At 38.5% G+C, this 19,916-nt stretch overlaps 2 protein-coding genes across 5 annotated transcripts; one reads left to right on the top strand and one right to left on the bottom strand.

Annotated features, from left to right (window-relative positions):
• Positions 1-11: 11 nt before the first annotated feature.
• LOC123008101 (alpha-tocopherol transfer protein-like) lies at positions 12-1,323 on the top strand. Its single transcript, XM_044403715.1, has 5 exons — positions 12-230; positions 276-435; positions 486-741; positions 789-899; positions 947-1,323. Exons 1-5 carry the CDS (start codon positions 137-139, stop codon positions 1,202-1,204), a joined length of 879 nt encoding a protein of 292 aa, XP_044259650.1. The 5' UTR covers positions 12-136; the 3' UTR covers positions 1,205-1,323.
• LOC123008100 (probable E3 ubiquitin-protein ligase HERC1) lies at positions 1,311-19,735 on the bottom strand. Of its 4 annotated transcripts, none has more exons than XM_044403711.1 (18): positions 19,615-19,735; positions 17,401-19,558; positions 14,568-14,874; positions 14,238-14,517; positions 11,376-14,183; positions 11,206-11,340; positions 10,932-11,103; positions 9,938-10,873; positions 9,458-9,891; positions 9,282-9,408; positions 9,128-9,235; positions 7,579-9,024; positions 4,942-7,530; positions 2,431-2,736; positions 2,148-2,386; positions 1,854-2,095; positions 1,654-1,807; positions 1,311-1,606 (listed from the first exon to the last, which is right to left on the bottom strand). In XM_044403711.1, exons 2-18 carry the CDS (start codon positions 19,493-19,495, stop codon positions 1,400-1,402), a joined length of 12,585 nt encoding a protein of 4,194 aa, XP_044259646.1. In that variant the 5' UTR covers positions 19,496-19,558; positions 19,615-19,735; the 3' UTR covers positions 1,311-1,399. The 4 variants fall into 4 exon arrangements, with proteins under 4 accessions (XP_044259646.1, XP_044259648.1, XP_044259647.1 ...); XM_044403713.1 differs by having other exon boundaries at positions 2,431-2,727; XM_044403712.1 differs by having other exon boundaries at positions 11,206-11,331.
• Positions 19,736-19,916: the final 181 nt, after the last annotated feature.

The raw sequence follows: 19,916 nt of genomic DNA, 5'->3' as shown, positions 1-19,916 counted from the left end.
CATACTGCAAATGCTTTAACGCATAATTGCTTTTAAACCAGTAGAAAGTTGTTTCTGATGGGAAAGTGGGGCAGCAAATACAAGTAACTACTTTGTATCTTCTCTCGCAGAAAACAATTTGTTGTAGTGCACTAAAATGCCTCCGCAAGAAATCGCCACAAACCAAAAAGAAGACATCGGAAAAATCCGAGAATGGCTCACCAAGCAGCCCCATCTCCCCCAAAACATCGGTAAATATTCCAAATTTATTTCATTTCATAATCATCTCGTTTTAGATGACGTGTTGATTTTGAGATTTTTGCACACTTGTAACTACAGTTTGGAACAGACGAAACAATTGATTGATTTATTTTACACTGTGAGGTCGCAAGCGCCTGAAATTTTCGGTAACAGAGACCCGACAGACGCCGGATCGCAGGAAATATTCAAAATCATGTTTGTAAAACCCCGAGTTGTGTACACAATTTTTTCGATTTTTTTCTCAGTGATTTAGTGCCGTTACCCAAGCCAACGAAGGACAACTGTAAATTGTTTATTTATCGGCTTGCCGACTCCGACCCTGACAAATACAATTTCGTCGATTCGCTGCGAACTTTTTTCATGATTGCCGACACTCGCATGGTGCTGGAAACGGAATTTCATAGCGGGGAAATCCCGATTTTTGACATGGAAGGCTTCTCTTTGAGACACTTGACGAAAATCACACTGCCAGTCCTCAAAAAATACATGCTTTACACCCAAGTAAGCCACATTTCAGGCGTTGTAAATCATTTTGACCACAATTTCAGGAAGCTCATCCCATCCGATTGAAACAAATCCACATTCTTAATATTCCTCCGTTTCTGGACCGCTGTTTGGCTCTTCTCAAACCTTTCATGAAGAGCGAAGTCGCATCAATGGTAAAATCGATCGATTTAGAAATGCGACATTAATTAGCTATTTTTAGCTACACTTTCACCTTCCTAATTCCGAAACTTTATTCGACTACGTTTCCAGAGACGTTTTACCGGTCGAATACGGTGGAAACGTCGGCAAGCTTTCGGAAATGAAAAACGAGTGGGTGAAAAAAGTCTTGGCAAAAAAGGAGTATTTTGCTGATGAATCTAGATGGAAAGTTGATGAGTCGAAAAGACCCGCTCAGAATCAGAACGGAAAGCAATTGTTCGGAATGCAAGGTTCATTTCGATCATTAAGTATCGACTAAGGACGGAAATTCCGATTTCAAGGAAATTATTTACGCAATTGTGATATTTTCTAAGGAACTAATGACTCATTTCTGTAATTATCACAGGTCTTTAATAAATCACCGGTAATTGTTTCAAATGTATTTTTTGTAAAGTAATAAAAAACACAAAACAACCTAACTACTTGTTCACATCTTGTTCAGTACGTTTCAGCCTTACAAATACTCCTCATCGGAGACGACCCCTTGATCGGTATTCCTCGCCAACATGTAATTATCCATATCGATCGACTTGCAATTATTAATGGCGTACCTTAATCTCTCGGCCATTATGTCTTGTGAAGTGTATGGCGGAAGCCTCAATTGGAAAAAACACGTCTGGGCTGTCGGTAACCCATTCACTGCTTTATCGACTTTCATCACCTTAAAAACCTCAATTACGACCAATCACAACACCGCAAATCACTCACTTGAAATCGTTGTGACAAATCGGCCAAATTCGCCGGCAATCGTGACCGACCCGACACAAATCTCATAAACAAAACTCGCTCAGCATCGGTAAAACCCTCCAAAATGTTCCACAGCCATCGTACCAAATTATGATTCTCGTCTAATTCGCGATACCTAAAAAATTCATTCAAAACTCAGACGTTAAGTGTGACTCGTGCACCTTATAATTTTTTTCAAAATAGGAATCGAAATGTGTGTCATTCCGCACACTAACTGTTCCAAATAATCGGCCGTCATTAAAGACAGTAGAGGCACAGGAACTATTCCTGCCATCCCTTCACGAATACTTGTGATTTGCAAATCAAACTCCTCCAAACGAAACTTGACGGCTTGTTCGAAATATTGTGTGCGGTTGTGGAAGGTCAATGGTATGCTACGGCCCCCATAAACGATCGGTAAAACCTTGAAAATAAAAACAGGAGAAAATTGGGCAAAATTCAAACAATTGACCAACTTTTCCGGTACAACTCGTCCCCTCGAAACACTCCAACGGGATCACTTCGTGAAAATTCTCCTCGCCGACTCCCGACAAATGAATGTCTCTTATACTCCGCAAACTTTGCACATACATGCAATCCACCTCTTCCAGATCTTCGATTGTCACAACTTCACCCACTATCAACTTCCACATCATGGGGGCCAAAGGTATGGCCAGTGGTTTCCTCGTACGAATCGCAACCCCGAATAAAATACCTACTTGAATTAATTGAAAAGTCTGAATGAGAGTTTCAAATTACCCAAAAATTTAAACCAGGCTATGTGTTGGGTGTTTAACTGCGGATTGAGCAGATATCGATCGCGATTAAATCCGTCTTCGTTGACGGCGTTCGGTGTTGGGACAAGGAGAGGGACAACTCCCGATGTTATTTCTTGACACATCTCGGTGATGGTGTCGTCGAAGACGCCCCCAGCGTCGTCGGCCCCCTCGCCGACGAGTTTCACTTTCCAGGCGCGGGAGGGTAAACGCAGCTCTTGAGGTTTGATGTTAACGACTTGTTTAGCGATTTGGATAAACACGGGTTTGCATTTGCGGCCTGCAAAATCTTCAATTACCACATAAAATACACAAAAAAGCTCATAACAAGGGAACAATTATCATGTAGGCTATAGACTTTATTTTATATTTTTTTTACTTATATAAATTTCTTTAGATCACGATGTAAGTTACACCATATTATTAGTTCTATTAAATTTTTCATTGAAGTAGACTGTGATTTTAAAATTACGTTGGCAACACTGAATAGCGTCGACACAAATTATCGTATGATTGTGATTTTTGTCATCAAGTTGGCCCACAAATCTAAAGAAATAGTATATTATAATACTAGTTTATAAGCAAGTCTTTAAAACACGCACGACGGGTATTGCATTCAACATCAGTAGAAAGTGATGAGAAAGCATTTGCTCAGAACATTTAAAAAAAAACACTGTTCGAAGAAAAGTTTGCCAATATTCAATTTCAAATTGCATATCATTCTAAAGAGCAAGTCCATCGCTTTAAAATGGTCTTTATTTGAAAGAAATCGGCCTACTAGTTATTGAGTAATAATTTTTTAAAGTTAACGTATTTTAAATTCATTTAAATTAGAAAAAAATTATTTAGTTCAAAGTGTGTGGACTTTTTGAAATTGTTTTTAGTGCATTTGATTTGTCTCACTGAGATGAATAAAATGATATAAAATTTGTCAAGTTGTCACGACATGACTTTTTTTTTGTCGCCTTGTGTAATATGAGGTGGAGCAGCCAAAAACATATTTATAGCAAAGCGGACAAAGGCCATCATGGGAAACGTTTTTCACTTGGAATTTTGTCTAAATTTCAAACTGCCCTCCTAAGAAACTGAGCTGAATTAGAAAGTAGGCAGATTTCGGTCTATCTTTGACGAAGACTGCATCAAGACGCTATCTCGTAGCCAATCAAATGCAAGTTTTTTGACGTCATATCAGGTAAAAGGTACGACTAAAAATCAGTTTGTTATGTAAACAAGTGTAATGGGCGCAAAAAATAGTGAACGTGAAATTAAGTAATATTCGAATTGCTTTGTGAAGTTGCGAATAGCGGGATTACGCAGCCCCGAACAAAAACCTTTTACAATAAAACTGTTACAAAATGCGTTTTTGTGGACCCTACCGTTTTAGAAAAATTACACTTATTAAATTTTATTCAATTTTTATCAACTAATTTAATAACACAATAAACTAATTTTGTGCTTTTTTATATTATTTTAAGTCCGTGTAAGAAGCAGGGGAAAATTGCTGCAAAGGGTAACAGAAGAAGATGCAATAAAGGCTAGTGCATTTTATTTTTTAATTTTTTTGTTTATTGCAAAATAAGTATGTGAATTTCCGATTTTTGAGTGCAACAGTAAATATTTATTAAATTATGAATAGAAATTAATTGTGTTTTAGATAAAATGTATTATTTCTGAAATTCTTTTTTTAAAATTTGTAGAAGAGTGCTTTACTTTAATAATAATTTTAACAAAAACATTATTGTCCACTCAAGAAACATAAGCAAGAATGTAGAAATTGAATTTTGTCCCAGAATATGTAAGTAATAAGTAAGTTCGTGTTGTGTATTTTCAAGTGCTAATAGACATTTATTTCTTAAATTCTTTTTCAAAATTTGTAGAAGACAAGTGCATTCCTAGAACAATTCATTAATTTAAGAGTGAAACTGAAACAACCTAATACCACCAATAGATCATTTTCGTCACTGCATAAAAATTAACAAATCTTATAACGATCTTCAGTCTTTACTTACTTTATTTACTTACTCAATGTTACCAACTTAATTTCAAAGTCTTAAGCCACATTGACCAAAAATTTAATTAAAGGCTGGTATTTATTTCATTTAAGTCATTCATGTTGTTCTTTATTAAAAAATAGGCTAAAGTCATAATCAATCAACCTTTCATAAGACATTATTTATTACATTAAATAATAAAACAATAACAGTATTAAAAAAATACTATTGCTCACAACCAAAATGCCTTAAAATTGTCGTTCATTTTAGGTAAATCAAAAAAATCTGATAATAAAAAATAGATTAAGTAAATAGAAGCTCAAAGTTTTTAACATTTGAAAAAAACATTTGTGAGTAAATTTTCTGTGTATTTTGTTAAAAATAAACATAAAAATAAAAGATTTTGCGCCTCATTTTCTCAAGACTGGAAACAAACCTTACGCAACATTCCTCACCTTGAGAATACTTTTCATTTTTCTTGCATCTCATTAACATTTACTCACCTTCCTGGTTGATCCTTTTGACGATAATCTGCGGCCCGTAATTTTTCCCCTGCACCATCGTCTTTCCTATGCACCTCACAAACGGAAACGTATAAACCCTCGAAGCCAGTAACGGTCTCAAACTCGGCGATACTAGTCCCTCTAACGGGGGTAATTTCATCCCTTCTTGGTGACTCAACGGCATCAACGTCCAACAGGAATATAACAAATCGGAAAAATGGTGCAAATACATTACTCGAGCTTGAATCAAATCAATTGAGAGGCCTTGGAGATGGTCATATTGACTCGGGATATTCTCCGGAAGACCGAAAGTTAACCAACGAGTCACTCCTGGGACTCTTTGAGGTAGAGGAGGCGCGCTCCAGGCCGCACTGTGTGTCCTCCCCGTGGAAATCTGTCTTATGCCTTTATCTGAGAGCTCAGTTATGATCTCCGGGTGACGGACTAGTGAGACGTGAGGAAGCCCCAATTGCCCTTCACTGTTCATCCCCCAGCCTAGGACTTTGCCACACTTGGTTAAAAATAACACGTGTTCGGTCCCAACAGCTAAATCTTCAATCGAGTAATCAGAGAGTGAAGTCATAATTTGCGGTTTGAAAACCGAACGTTCCCGAAACAACGAATGCCAAGGCATTCTATCAATCCCACATACAAAAACTTTACCATCTTTTGTCAAAAATAGGGTTAAATGTGTCCCACAGCCGACTTTCTTAATCCCTATGTTACACACAGTTTCGACTTTCTGAGGGAGAAGTTTCATAGTGGCATACCCAAGGCCTAATTTCCCATAATCCCCTTCACCAAACGTCCAAACTGTCATTCCATCGGTCGAAACACACGCCGTGTGGTTCAAACCACAGGCCACTTGACCGATTCGATATCCCTCAAGAGCTGTAACCCTCTCAGGGAGTTTCTTATTAGCCACAGAGCCTAATCCCAATTTTCCAAAATCCCCATTCCCGAAAGTGAACAATTTCCCATCACTTGTGACCACAGCACTGTGTTTGAAGCCACAAGCCACTTGGACCACTTGTTCGGTTTGCAAGGCTTCAATTTGTCGCGGCCTACGTTGACGATCAGGGTTGCCATGACCCAACTTCCCGAAATCACCGTCACCCCACGAGAAAACCTCCCCACTTTCGGCCAAAGCCAAACTGTGACCGTCGGACCCAACCGAAGTAGCTAAATCGGTTATAACAAAACCTTGAAGACTTGAAATGACACTCAACGAGTGCAAATCGTCAGAATTTCCCTGTCCTAAACGGCCATAACTTCCCTCACCACATGCCAAAACTGTGCCATCTGATTGGATCACGAAGGTGCAATTTTGGCCGCATATTATTTTTCGTGAAATTGAGAATGACTCAACTTGGATGGGGACAGACGCACTGTAGCCTAATTCGGCAAGTTGGCCGTGTCTGTCCGAGCCCCACATGTATGCCTTGCATTTGCCTCCGATTTGCCAGTCTTGGGGCCTCTGAGACACCCACTGCATGATCTGTTCATCTTGTTTCGTCGTCCATGAAGCGTTCTGTACGGCTTCTAGAGTCACACCATCCACTATGCCTCGTGTCCAACTCAAAACACTCTCGGGTAAATTTGTGCGTTTGATGAGACTATCAGCGATTAGAGCGCCAAGTGTGAACGTAGGCAACCACTGCATTTCAGGAAGCACATCCGATTCGTCGTTAAATGGCCGCGTCTTGTAACAAATTATATGTTTCAAATCCAGTAAAATCGCAAGCCAGGTTAGACTTTTCAAATAGTTGGAGTGTGACAATTGTGTTCCGGTTTGAACCGGCAATTTCTCGATATTGTATTGATCTAGGATTATCTTCGGTAGATACAAAATCAAAGTTTTGAAAAATTGAGCTGATTTCAACCCTTTGACCCCTTTCCTGATAAGAGCGCATCTTGCTGTGGTCAAAGACTGATATTTAGTCAAACTTCCGGTTCCATATTGCAACAAACCAACCGATTTCGACCGTAAAAACGCTACAGCGAGTGCATCACCGCACCAGAATAGTCCGTTAAAATTCACTCCACCGCTACCTACGACCGTCTGTACTAAACTCCCATCGACTAATGACCACACATTTAAAATCCCATTAGGGCACCCGCTGGCCAATAACAACCCGCTTTTGTGTACAGCCAATCCAGTCACAGCATTACACGCGTGACCTTGAGCTTGCATGACCAATTGCGGTTTGATGTTATTATGGTCGGTATCGGGCAAACACCACGCACAAACAATACCATTCGAAGTACCAATAGTAAGTAAGAGAGGTGTTTTGCTATCACCAATCAGCGGTGACCATTTCAAAGTTACAGGTTCCTGCGTTTGAAACAGTGTATGTATAAGTGTCAATTTTGAATCTTTCAAGTGCCAAAGTTTGCATCTCAAATCGGACGAAATCGTGGCGAGAATTGAGCCATCGGGGGCCCACTCAAGACTAGAAATACCCGATTCGTGGGCTTTTAGTGTCATAATGTTGGTATTCTCGTCGATCCAGCCGAGTTTCAGGGTGCCATCGAGGTAGGCTACAGCGAACGGATGCCCCTCGTCGTGCCAATCAGCGCGAACAACGGCTGAAAAAACTTACTCAATAAAAGTTGACTTTCATTTGTTTTACTCACCACAATTCATCGAACAGTTGGCTAGTGACTCCACTCGCTGGATCCCTCCATCGCTCATTACAATCAAACTCACTGACCCGTCAATTTTCCCCACTAACAAAAAATCCCTATCTTTCTCCTCGTTTAATTTAAATTTAGGCCACGTCAAAGTCGTGATAAACTCCTTTTGATCTTCGATAAACCAATTTTGATATCCTTCGTTGATTATCGGCCAAATATTGATAACATTGTCCATTGCAGCGGCCAAATATTCACCCCTCGGTGACCATTTTAAATGGCCAATCAATTTTCCTTGTAGCTCATTCCCGAAAATATCACTCGAAATGTGAAACACAAAAGTCGCATCTAACGACAGTTGAGTCCTCGATTCGAAAACCCACAATCTGACAGTCCCGTCATAACCCGCCGATGCAAGTTTGTTATTCTTTTCGTGATACGTCAACGTTGATACTCTATTGTCATGCCCGTCGAAATAATCCATCCTTTCCTTTGGGAGGAAATTCGTCAAGTCGGCGAAATTCGTCTGTTCGGATGTCGAACCCGACAGTATTTGTATTTTATTAGCTATAGTTTTAAACAATTGCTCCGAAGCCCATTCGCGATTTTCTTGTTCCACGCGAAATGATAACACATATGCCGACAAAGCATTGACTAGAGTTAAAGGTTCTAAAGTGTTGGGGTCGCTTAAAGGACTTGCAACTTCGTCTTTCGGTAAATCATGCAAAGAACAACCGCCGTGAGTCGATAGTATGTTGACCAAGGCTTGAGTTACTGCAAATGTCGCTTTGGGAACAGAGACACCTATCGCCGACATTATCAAATCTTTGCTACACATATTGACGACTAGATTCGCCGATGTTACGTCATTTTGGGCCAAGGCGGCTATGCTCACACTCAAATGACTCAAACACGAATTTGATTCGGCTGACAAATGTGTCGTAAATCGAGTAAAATCGTTACATAGCTTGAAATTCGGAAAATCATCAGAGTTTTGAATATTGACAATTTCCACCCGTTTCATCGCAGTCAAAGTCATCAGTCTTACAACTTTTCGAATATCCGACAATCCAATCATCTCGAGTTGACTCATCAAAGACACGTGGTTAGTATTCATTGACAGGAGTGACAACACGTTAAGTACAATCGACCGTGACAATAGTACATGAATCGAACCTGTCATATGTTTCAGTGCTAAAATTCGATCGAGTGAATTTTGTAAGGACATTGCTTGTTTTCCCACAAAGCGATTATCAGCCTCTCTCTGGGTTTCCGATTCTTTGCTTATTTTCGGTATAGTAGAAGTACCCAAAGGGTCTAAATTCGTAAAGGCCATGGGTCGAACATTAAACTCGTTTTCGTTGATTCCCAAACACGTTTTAATCTGGGAGATGTCCTCGTATGGGGGCAGAACAAATTTCATTGCTTGGATGTCAGTTTCGGTCGTATCTGAATCAAAACAAATGAAAAATTGACACTGATTTGTAAAGTTTTTCAATTTGTCTATATTACAGAAAACTGTAATTTTTAACTGATTAAAAAACTAACTTACCGTGCTCGTCGATTATTAAATCAGGTGCTTGGAACTGCAAATAGTTGTCATTTTGATTCCTATTGATGTATTTTCGTTGACATTTGTAACACATTATGTAGTATGAACCTAAATCATTTTGTAAAATATAATACTAAATGAAAAATGTTATTACCTGTGACACTTCCGCACGTGCTGGGCCCCCAAGGAACCCCACAACCCGCATGTCTCATCTCCATATGTCCCTTAATATTCGGCGACAAGTGTCCACAATATGAACAAATCGCAACCGGTCGTTGCACCTACAACATTTTCTCTACAACTTAAACTTTAAATTTTATAAAAAGTTACATTAACACAACCGGCCCTCGTCGAAAACAATTCTGTTGAAGAATTATCATTGCGTTCGACGCCATCCACCGGCATAAATCCATCTGCTGGTATCACTCGTCGCCTCCTTTGAACCCCTCTCTGCGCAAAACTGGTGTAATTTGTAACATCCGAAACTCTCCGAACTTCAGGTCGTCTATTTTCGTCGCCGATTTCCGCTGATTCGATCGTCTGTTGTCGCACTAATTCGTGTGCAACGGCTTCATCTTCACCAGTTTGAGGATGTTCCAGCATCCAGATTGCCAACATATTCGCAGTTTGCGCATTAAATTCCCCAGAACTTTGAGTTGCCCTCATAGCGGCCGTAATGTGCGGCAAGGGGAAACCCATCTCTAATAAATGAGAAACAATTGACGGCTGTTGATCCTCGGGTTGGGGACTTGGTTCTAAAAGTGCTACCAACATTGTTAAAAATAAATTAAACAATAATAAATTAGTTACTTTGAGACGTCCGCCGACTGGGCCCGGCTTCGGCATAACTCGGCCCAACTTCGTCGCAACTAGCGCCACGTTGCGGCGAATTCTCGACACTCGCACTTTTAATAAAACTCAAATGAAGGATACTTTGCGCACGCTCGAATTCGGCACAGGTTACAACCGATCGCAGTTTGCACTGCTCGATGCTCTTCTCCACTAGTACCAACATGATTTGTTTTAGGGTGTTTTCATCACCTGATGTGCTTTTAACCGGATCGTTGACAAGAAATAATTCGGCAAATAGACTTGACGTTAGGAAGATCCCTAAAGTTTTCATTGCAGCAAATTGAAGAAAGGCAATTTGTAAACAGTTTGCTTCCAAATCGAGCAGTTTTTTCTCCAGTTTTTTTATTTCAAGATTGATGGTTTTTTTTTCAGGCGTTTTAGTCGTATTTGATATATTGACTTCACTTTGCGTGCCCACAATTTTTTCGACACTCAATCGTTTACTTTCGACTAAAATCGTGCTCACTATTTCATCGGTTAATGAATCGATCGTTCGAGGACCGGCTATCGCATCCAAAAAAGTGTACTGATTGTGGATTTGTGGGTCAGAACAGGACCGCAACGGATCAGATCTGCAATGTCTGTCCTCACATAATAAATCTTCTTCAGTACGCGTCAAATTATATTCTGGTGAAACCAATTCATTTGTTATTCCAGTCAGGCGTGCCACTTGATACAAAAGACTAGGAGTCAATCCCGAAAATTTGTTGTTATTAAAAGGTGCAGTCTCGATATGTTCCAAATTTGACATAGAAACATCAGAGATGCTTCCATCTGATTCCCATTGGACGTTAACTGTCGTTATTCCTTTTTTTAATATTCCTAAAACAATTGCTCGACGACCGGTGCCTTTATGCTTAGAATAGCCACCTATTTTCAACCCTCTGTCAAAACCTATAAAACAATTGAATGTCAAGACAGGTCTAGTGTGACTCAAGGCCAATTAAAGCACCTCCAATTGTCACTAGAGCCGGCCATACGGACAAACACAATTCATTTATTTTTGAATACATGTCACGACTGTTTGAATTTTCTTCGCTTTCCTCGCCGTCAGAGTGGTAAAAGTGGATTTGTTCAAACAAATCCTCAATGCGTCCCAAGCGGTCAATAATAGCGCTGTTGACCTGTAATTAAAAAAAATAATAAAATGTAAATGAATGCTTTTTATTTTCTTGTGAGAGAAAATTTCTCATTAAACAGAAAATTCTCTCGTTTGATTTTTTTACCTCATTGGTCCAGGCATCGAAATTATGCAGCTTCCTGATCAGAGTGACATACGCTTCGGTTAGAACCGCCGGTAACGGTGCCAAATTCGGCTCACCAGGTAACAAATCCCTCTGTTTGCTGTGCACCTGAAACTCCTTTATCATTTAGCCGAGACACAAACCGCCCCTACCTTCATATCGGTGATTTTCACTTTTTCGCCTGGCCCCGTACTATAAAACATGACACAAGGATACAACTCCGTCGCATCAATATTTTCGAATGCGACTCTCGGCTCTTCACCGTTTTTCCCAAAACTGAGAGTTTTCGCATCCATATCAAGCACGACAGTGATGTAATCACCCTGTGTGTAACACTGGAAACTAATATCGCGTTCACCACTGTGGTAGAGACTTCCACTATATGCCCTATATAGCCACATATCGGTAGTTGACCGGTGACTAAAGTCTCTAACCGGGAATCTTGAAACTCCAATACAGGTTCCTTCATTACCGCGATTTTCTTTAACAATGAGGATTTTCCATTGGTAACAACCGGAGCGGATGGCCTGGAGACCTAAACCGTACCCGCGCCCTCCGAAGCCATGCACCAGTGTTAAATTACTTTCAATAACACAATTGTGACATTTATTTATATCAAAGCCCATATCATGAACCGGAATATTTTCCTCTTCTTCCTCACCCAATAAATCGTTTAGTTTCAATTCACTTTCAATCAGTGGATTTGTAACTGATTCCGTGCTTATCTTTTTCCACAATTCTTTCCCCAACTGCGTAAACAATTTATTAACAACCGACTTGCGTAAATCAGATGGCAGTGACTTCGGTTGTAACCCGGGTAAAATATTTTGTAATATTTGAAGTACCAATATTTTGGGTCTCAACAATTTCAATTGAATCGGATAACTCATGAATAAATCAGACGTGTCCAAGACTGATAAAAGCGCCTCTAACCATTTTTTCGACGCTAATAACGTCTTAATCACTTTACTTGACCCAATAACCCGCAAAAATACCAGAAAATCGCCAAAACTCTTATCACAAAGTGGCACCAAACTGGCATTGGGGGTTTCATCGATATTGGCAATAAACTGGTCGTATAATTTATCAACTATAGATTCAGTAGTGCTTAGTTGGATTTTCTTCGAATGTACGCAGGCACACATGGCAAGAATTCGACTCAATCTAATTGAGGCTATACTCAGAATATCAGTCTTATCCTCCTCAATCGACATAAGTGAACCTGATAGATTTTTCCCAATAATGAAATCCAAATCCCCGGGTTCGTATTTCGCAGTTAGAGTGAACAAAGTCGTAAATAATAATTGTCTATTCTCAGTGGTACCAACCAAACGGTTTAACAATTTGATCAAAAAGTCGTAAACCTTATGCATGTTTGTGCAAATCTCCCCTTGTAACCTAACAGGACTCGCTTGAATTTTATCCAAATAATGAAACAAATAATGCAACACGTCTTCTGATTTGTAATTACAGAAACCGAAATAACCGGCCAATAATTGCGGATAAATCAGATTTGATACAGTTGGCGATGACTGTTTCTCGGTTATTAATTTGAGTAAGTCTTTGAGACTCTCAAGTCGGTCCCGGGCCCGGTTTTTTTGCGCTTTGAGTGCTTTGTATAAAAGTGTAGGTTTAGTACACCAATTATTCTTTCGACTTCCTCGCGTAATCAATGAAAGTTTTTCGGCCGGTTCATTGCACACAAAACTCAAACACAAGTTACAAATTTTTGTAATTCCCCTAAACGACGTTTTCGCACTTTTGTAAAAGTCGGTAATGACGGATTCTTCATCCGAACTCCCCTCTTCCGTCAAATCCAGTTCCAATCCTTGGACAAAAATAAGTAGGAAGAGACACCTTTCTAAGATTTTGCGACAAATAATTATCGCAAACCTCTGTTCTTCATCCTGACTTTGCTCTTCACTCTTTTCATGCTCGTAACAACAATACAACAAACTGATCAATTTTTGCCTCAACTTGAAGGTAAATTTGTAAATTTCGAGAAACGCAACATGACTAGTCGACTCTCTTATCAATCCGGTTTGTTTCAACAAAGTGATAAGAAAACACTGAACCACCGTATCAGCCAATTTACCGTCTTCATCCCAGAACTCGAATTGTTGGAAAAACGGTTGAGCAAATTCATTTTCGGTGCTTAAAGCACAAGCCTCGTCGTATTGTTCTGGTAGTTTGAACGCCATCTTGCAGTAGTTCTGAACAGTGGGACTCAAATTTTCTAGACTTATTAATAAAGCGTCTTGGAGATTTAACAATGCGGTCTGTGATATCTCAGCCACCGTTTGCACATCAATATCATCGTTGACAATCCCGGCCGAAAACAAATCAGTATTGAGCCAATTCCAGCATGAAATTTCTTCAATTGTGGGTGGATCACCAATATACGCCCCACCTAAACACTCACCAATCAGCAACGAACACGTGCGTTGCAAATCGATGATCCAGAGCCACGATTGGTCGGCGAGTTGGGCCAAAGTCGGGGTTTCAGAACGCGATGAAACAGTGCTCACGTCATTTGTTATTTCCACGGGGAGGAGTTTATTAAAACGGTCTAGTGACACCAACACGTTCAATAGCTGGGGTAAGAGTTCTTTGATGAAAACAGAGGGAATCAACAATAGAGAACTTAGCAATTTTAGAAACATTGAACCGGAAACTGAATCGAGCAAAACGTTGTAAAGTAACTCCAAGCTTGGAGGGTACTGTTCTAGAATATAAGCGGATTTCTCCAAGACTCGGATGATTAACGGAAACAATTGGTTTAAATGACTGTTCAGAATGTGAAATGTTTGGTTATTTTTGACAACGACGTGGGCTAGTAAGTGGTTTTGTAACGAACTTAACAATTTTTGTAAGTGAGTTTGAGTCGGACTTGCTGCGTTTTTCCATTCATCAATTGGTTGCGTTTCCATGTATTTTTGTACACTATCGAGGGTGTCATCCTACAATTGATTGCAATTCATATTTTTTACATAAAATAGTAATAAATTCGTTACCGTTAATTTACTAAATGACTGGAGCAAAGTCGACATCAATGTCTCAATCAAATGTTGTTCCTGTATTCGCAACAAAGCCGCAATATGTGACGGATCTTCCAAACTACACAACACAATATTCAACAACATTTGCTGTCCTTGTGTTAACCCATCTTTTGATAAATGTTCATGTACAAATTCGACTCGTTCTTGCAGTTGGGGTAAAAGTAAAGACGCTCCAACATTTATCAATTCGATAACAGTAGAATAAATCTCAGGAGGTGTTTTAATATCAACCAATCTAAACAAGCATTGAATAAATTTAAATCCATTAAAAAAAAAAACACAAACCTAAATAAAATTATCCGTAGTTGCTTCGTATGATTGTTGAGTATGTTGTCGCCCAAATTTCCGTTAATGCAAAGACTCAAATGTGTGCATAACAGTTTTAAAGTTAGTAGAACGAATCGATGATGTTCTGTTGCTGTTTTGAAAGGGGGTGGTGGTGTTTCGTAAATGAACGAAACGGTGTACTTTTCTAGGAATTTTTTTAATAGAATAAAGGTTTTTTCGTGGAGGTCGAGACAGAAAGGTTTGTGTTTGGTCATGTGGTGGTTTTCGGTAGACATTGAAGTCCATGCGATCGAATGAGAAGTGCCTAAAAATAATTTATTTATCAAGTGTTCAATTGAAGTAAGGGGCTAGATTCTAAACGCTAACGGTAAATTTCAAATTGTGGAGTGAGGATAACAATAATTTTAGCGGTCGATTCAATATCGTTCTCAAATTATTAGAACAAATGCAAAAATATTTACTTCGTAATTACATTCGTAATAAACAAAGCAAAACAAAAATTCAAAACAAAATATGATGTATTCGAATTACAAATTGCATGATTAATTGTAACTATTAATAATTATTAATTAGACTAGATTTTGACTAACCTGAACAGTAGTTTACAAAAATTAGTAAATCTGTACTCTTTTGTTCCTGAAAGTAAAGTATTTACTTCAAAAAAGTAGCGTCTTTTTACTCATCAAGTATTTACTGCACTGTACTGTTAGTCTTAGCATCAACTTCATTTTTTTATTATTTATTAATACTACCCAAAAAAATCATGAAGTTTTTTTTCTCAAAATTCAAAATTTTTATCATTAATTTGCATGTCATGCAATTTATTATGTACGACTGTCTATATTCATATGGCAAATAAAAAAAAATATTTTATAGCCCGGAGTTTAGAAATTCAGGCAACAAGTGATTATAATAAAATGCTGAAAACGGCACTATTATTTTTATTCCACAATTCCACATTTTTATTTATTTTTTGACACAGTCCTTGTGGTCCGCATATAATAAAAAATAAACAATGTTTTTTTCCAAAATATTTAACTCTCCCTGAATTTAGTAATTATCATATTCTTTTATTTGTAATTTACTGTCGGAATCAAGTTTTGCAAATTTTAGAATATTTTTTTAATTGCTTCCTCCGAAGTTAAATCTTTTAAATTAAATATGCGTTTCATTTCAATAATACTATCTTTTTTTTATCTTTTTAAATTTTCTTGTACCATATACTACAATTTACATTTTTCCAATGTTTGTTTATTTAAATAGATAACTTATTTATCTGTTTTTTCTGTAATGACAAAATAAACTTTTTTTTTCAGAATTTGCAATACTTATTTATTCATTTATTTATTGACTATCATCACATTCAGTTTGTATAATAATCTGCGTCTTTGCAGGTGTCTTTTTATTTTTGTATAGGTTTTTTTTGATAAATACCACGATTACGCTCCGATTCCACCATTATCTAATTTTCCAGTAATTTTCTCTAAATAATTTCCTTTACTATTAAAAAAAATAGTGCAGCGACAAAACGCCTCATTTGATAACCCCCTGCAAGCCCGTAGTTAGAAACAATTTTTAGGTAGGACGACCAAAATTTTTAGTAGAAGTAGAACAGTTCAATTTTTTTTTTAAATCTTCAAACAGGTCAATTTTATTTTCTTAAATGCTATATTTTGACATTATAATAAAATTTATGAGTTGTGACGTTGTTTTTAATTTTTTTAAATGACAACTGACATTTTTGTTCACTGTTTTAAATAGCACACATCTTGATCTTTCTTGTAGTAAGAAAAAAAGTTTTAAAAATTAAATTAAAACTTCAAAATCAAGAAAAAAAAAAGAAATATATCGACAATTAAACACAAAAGGCTTTATCTTTTTGTTCTTGCCTTATTTTATAAGGGGATATTGTTTTTTGTATATTTTTTGAAATAATTAGCATGGAAACACATAATATGAAACCTAAACACAAAAAAAACAAAAAAATAATCAACCCTTATAAAATAAAGAAAGAATAAAAAAATAAAGCTCTTTGTATAGAACTTTCAATAACTTTAAATTTTTTTTTATTTTGTATTCTTCTGTTTTTGCTTTATTTTTTTGAATTTCTTTACCAGAAAGATAACGATATGTACTATCTAAAACAGTAATAAAAAATGTAGGTTATCACTGTAGTGTCAAAATGTATATTAAAAAAATAAAATCGATCTGTTCAAGAATTTTTATGAAAAATGACTCATAACGAAGATACGAATTTTTTTGCGTTACTTTTGGTTCAGTCTGTAATTTTTTAATTTTTTTTTTAATTTTATGCGTTATTATTTCTAAAAAAAGTTGTTAAGCCCTACTTGGCCCCCCATAGGCTACGAGCTGTTGAGAATAATTTACTCTTTTTCTACTAAAGTTAACCTATAATGAATTAAAATTCTCGGCATTATTATTTGTTCAACTTTTAGCCTTGCTTTGAAGTTAATAAATTTTCAGTTTTTGCAGAAATAACCAGCACAATTGTTATGTTGACCAATAGCATGGTAAATGATGTTTTAGATATCTTTTTTTTTTTAATTAGTACTTAATTAAATGACGTTTCGATATCTTTTTTTAAATTCATTAGTTGACAATCTTCATCCCATCCAAATTTTCTTGTTCTTAGAAACTATTCCTTTTTCTAACTCCACGTAAAAATAAAGCAGGGCCGTTCATGCACTTGTCCCTAATTGTTTATAAATAAAAAAAAATAAAAATTCTATTAACAAAAGCATTTGTGTGTTAAAGCGTTTGTGACTTATTTAGAGACTGATTCCTTAACACAATTAGTAAAAAGTCTCACCTGCACTTATCTGCCTTATGGAAACTCCCTCGAGTCCTATAACCTTCAAAGGCCTCGTAATCGGACTACATGTATGTCCCTGCCCACACTGCCCCATACTATTCGTCCCCCATGCAAAAACCTCATGTTCATCCGTCAAAGCTAAACAGTGATTATCCCCGGCCGAAATATCAACAATCCTATACTGTGCCAAATCCTCCACATACATCGGCAAATTAACAATAGCATCAGCCGATCCTTTTCCCAAAATCGCCCCACTACCCCACGTATACACCTCTCCTGACGTCGTCAACGCCATCGAAAACGACGTCCCTGCACACACCTTCTGTATCGTGAGACTCTGCAACGCTTCGACCACTTGCGGCCTATACACCTTCCCCAAATCCCCTGTTCCCAACTTCCCATGTTCCCCCGACCCGAACGACCAAACCGTTTTCCCATCCTTCGACACAACCAACGTATGCGAACTGCCACAAGCCACCGACCCGACCTCCGCCAACCCTGCCACTTGCGTGGGGATATATCGTGCGTTGCTGTCCCCGTGACCGAGTCTCCCGAGGTCACCCTCGCCCCACGTGTAGAGCTTCCCATCGTCGGTGACGGCGGCGCTGTGACGGTACCCGGCGTGGATATACTTGATGGTTTTACCGAGGAAGGGGCCCGTTATGCGTTCGGGTTGCTTATGCGTGGCGCAATTGCCATGCCCCAGTTTGCCGTAGTCGCCGTCGCCCCAGCTGTAAACGACACCGGAGTCGGCGAGGGCGAGAGTATGACCGTCGCTGCCCTTCGAACTCGAGAGTTTTTTCACGACGCAATCGAGGAGAATGCGTTTGGGGAGACTTTGGTTGGAGGACTCCCCGAGGCCGAGACGGCCGTAGCTGCCCTTCCCGCAGGCGCTCACCGAGCCGTCCCAATGAATGGCGAAGGTGCAGTACTGACCGGCCTCCACCAGTTGCACCTGAGTGAACATTTTCGACTTGACCGGCATTAGAATCTTCTCCTGGTTGCCTTCAGCCAACTGGTGAGAGGAATTGCTCCCCCATACGTAAACATCACTCTTCTCATACACTCCAACTTCACTCTCTGAAGTCGTTTCAACAGCGGAACAAACACCACCAAAATCCATCGCCATTCCGGACAAAATCTCCATCAAATTAATCGCAGCTTCGTAAACCGAGACATCACTAGTCTGGCCTTTCCACAGATCAGATTTGATCTTGTATTTCCCACTTTCAAGCTGCATTATTGCACTTTTAAAGAAGACATCACATAGAATCCCCTCTGTTTTACACGAGGCATCTAAGACCATCTCAATCCAGTCTAGCAAGTACCTCAAAGAGCCCCTTTGCAAAGCCAGGGCTAGGAGGAGTTTACACGAGAGCAGTTTCGCATGAGAATCGGCGTTCGGTGAATTCAAAACAGCGTCTTTAAGAAAATCGGACACTTGTTCCAGACTCGTAATTCCGAGGTTTGTGAGTTGAATATCGTTGGAGAGACACAAAGGTGGCAGTTTTTGCAAAAGGTCAAAGGAGGTTTCCAAGACTGAGTTGCAAAGTGACGGGACTTTGAGTATATCACTGACTTGCCAGTTTTGTCTCAACAGTGAGAATAAAAGGCTTAAGCCGGTCTTGACCCCGATTTCCAATAAAGCTTGAGAACCCGATAAACTTTCCTTGGTCAAGACATTTGGGCTATTTTCGCTCGTGGTTTGGTCAGTTTTGGCCTTGTCGTGATATTTGACAATCAGCGCGTGATAAATCCGTCTTAAAATCAACAGTCTTTGCTTCAAAATAATCGCAAATTGGCTTGAAGAGCACACGTTTCGCGCCAAGTCAATTTGGGATTTTAGTAAAGTGGTAATGTAATGATTTAATTCCAAATTCGATGCACCGTCGTACTGAAAGCTAGGAAAAATCTGCACGTCGTTGAATAATGATAAAGTTGTGGGAATTAGTCGGATTTCCTTGTTCTGTATCAAAAAGTCATACATTGATTGCACGAGGTCTCTATTGGCTATACTATCACAGTCTTTTAAGGACCAGCTGTTGTTGGTCTGGTCGATCCATTCTAGTTCAATATTTGATAAATTCTCCATTGTGAGGAGCCCCAATTAGATTGTATCAATCGTCGAAATCAGATGGTGAAGAAATTGCATTGTCTGCTCAAAAACATCAATGAATTGTGTCACAGTATCACACTGAGTTAAAAACGTACCTCTTACATAACAAATAAAAAATCATTTAACGTGGATTTAACTCAAAACACAGAAAATTTTATTTGTTGTTTTTTCTGTACTTGGCAGATAACACACGTTTGTCATTTTCTCGAATCTGTCATATGTTTACAGGATTTACAGGAAACCGACTTATCGACCCATCCAATTTTATCGTTATTTTTTGCAATATCCTAAATTTTTAGCATTAAATATAAGCGTACACTTACTGTACATCAAGAAAATTATTTGTTTAATTAATAGAACTTTATAATTGTGTAATTTATAGAGCTCTGCTTTACCG

This window comes from Tribolium madens, unplaced genomic scaffold (assembly GCF_015345945.1).
Source record: "Tribolium madens isolate multiple individuals breed KSU strain unplaced genomic scaffold, Tmad_KSU_1.1 Scaffold_3;HRSCAF=73;Tcas5.2_LG2, whole genome shotgun sequence".
Taxonomy (NCBI): Eukaryota; Metazoa; Arthropoda; class Insecta; order Coleoptera; family Tenebrionidae; genus Tribolium; species Tribolium madens.
The sequence above is the reverse complement of the archived record's forward strand: the minus strand, read 5'-3'. Positions and strand labels throughout refer to the sequence as shown.

Excerpts from the sequence above, each read along its gene's own strand:
- LOC123008101 (XM_044403715.1), top strand. The coding sequence starts at position 137 with ATGCCTCCGCAAGAAATCGCCACAAACCAAAAAGAAGACATCGGAAAA. Across the intron at positions 231-275 it reads CCATCTCCCCCAAAACATCG|ATGACGTGTTGATTTTGAGA; the intron begins GTAAATATTCCA and ends ATCTCGTTTTAG. Across the intron at positions 900-946 it reads AGAGCGAAGTCGCATCAATG|CTACACTTTCACCTTCCTAA; the intron begins GTAAAATCGATC and ends AGCTATTTTTAG.
- LOC123008100 (XM_044403711.1), bottom strand. The coding sequence starts at position 19,495 with ATGGAGAATTTATCAAATATTGAACTAGAATGGATCGACCAGACCAAC. Across the intron at positions 14,518-14,567 it reads CTACGGATAATTTTATTTAG|ATTGGTTGATATTAAAACAC; the intron begins GTTTGTGTTTTT and ends ATGCTTGTTTAG. Across the intron at positions 2,387-2,430 it reads AGCCTGGTTTAAATTTTTGG|GTATTTTATTCGGGGTTGCG; the intron begins GTAATTTGAAAC and ends TAATTCAAGTAG.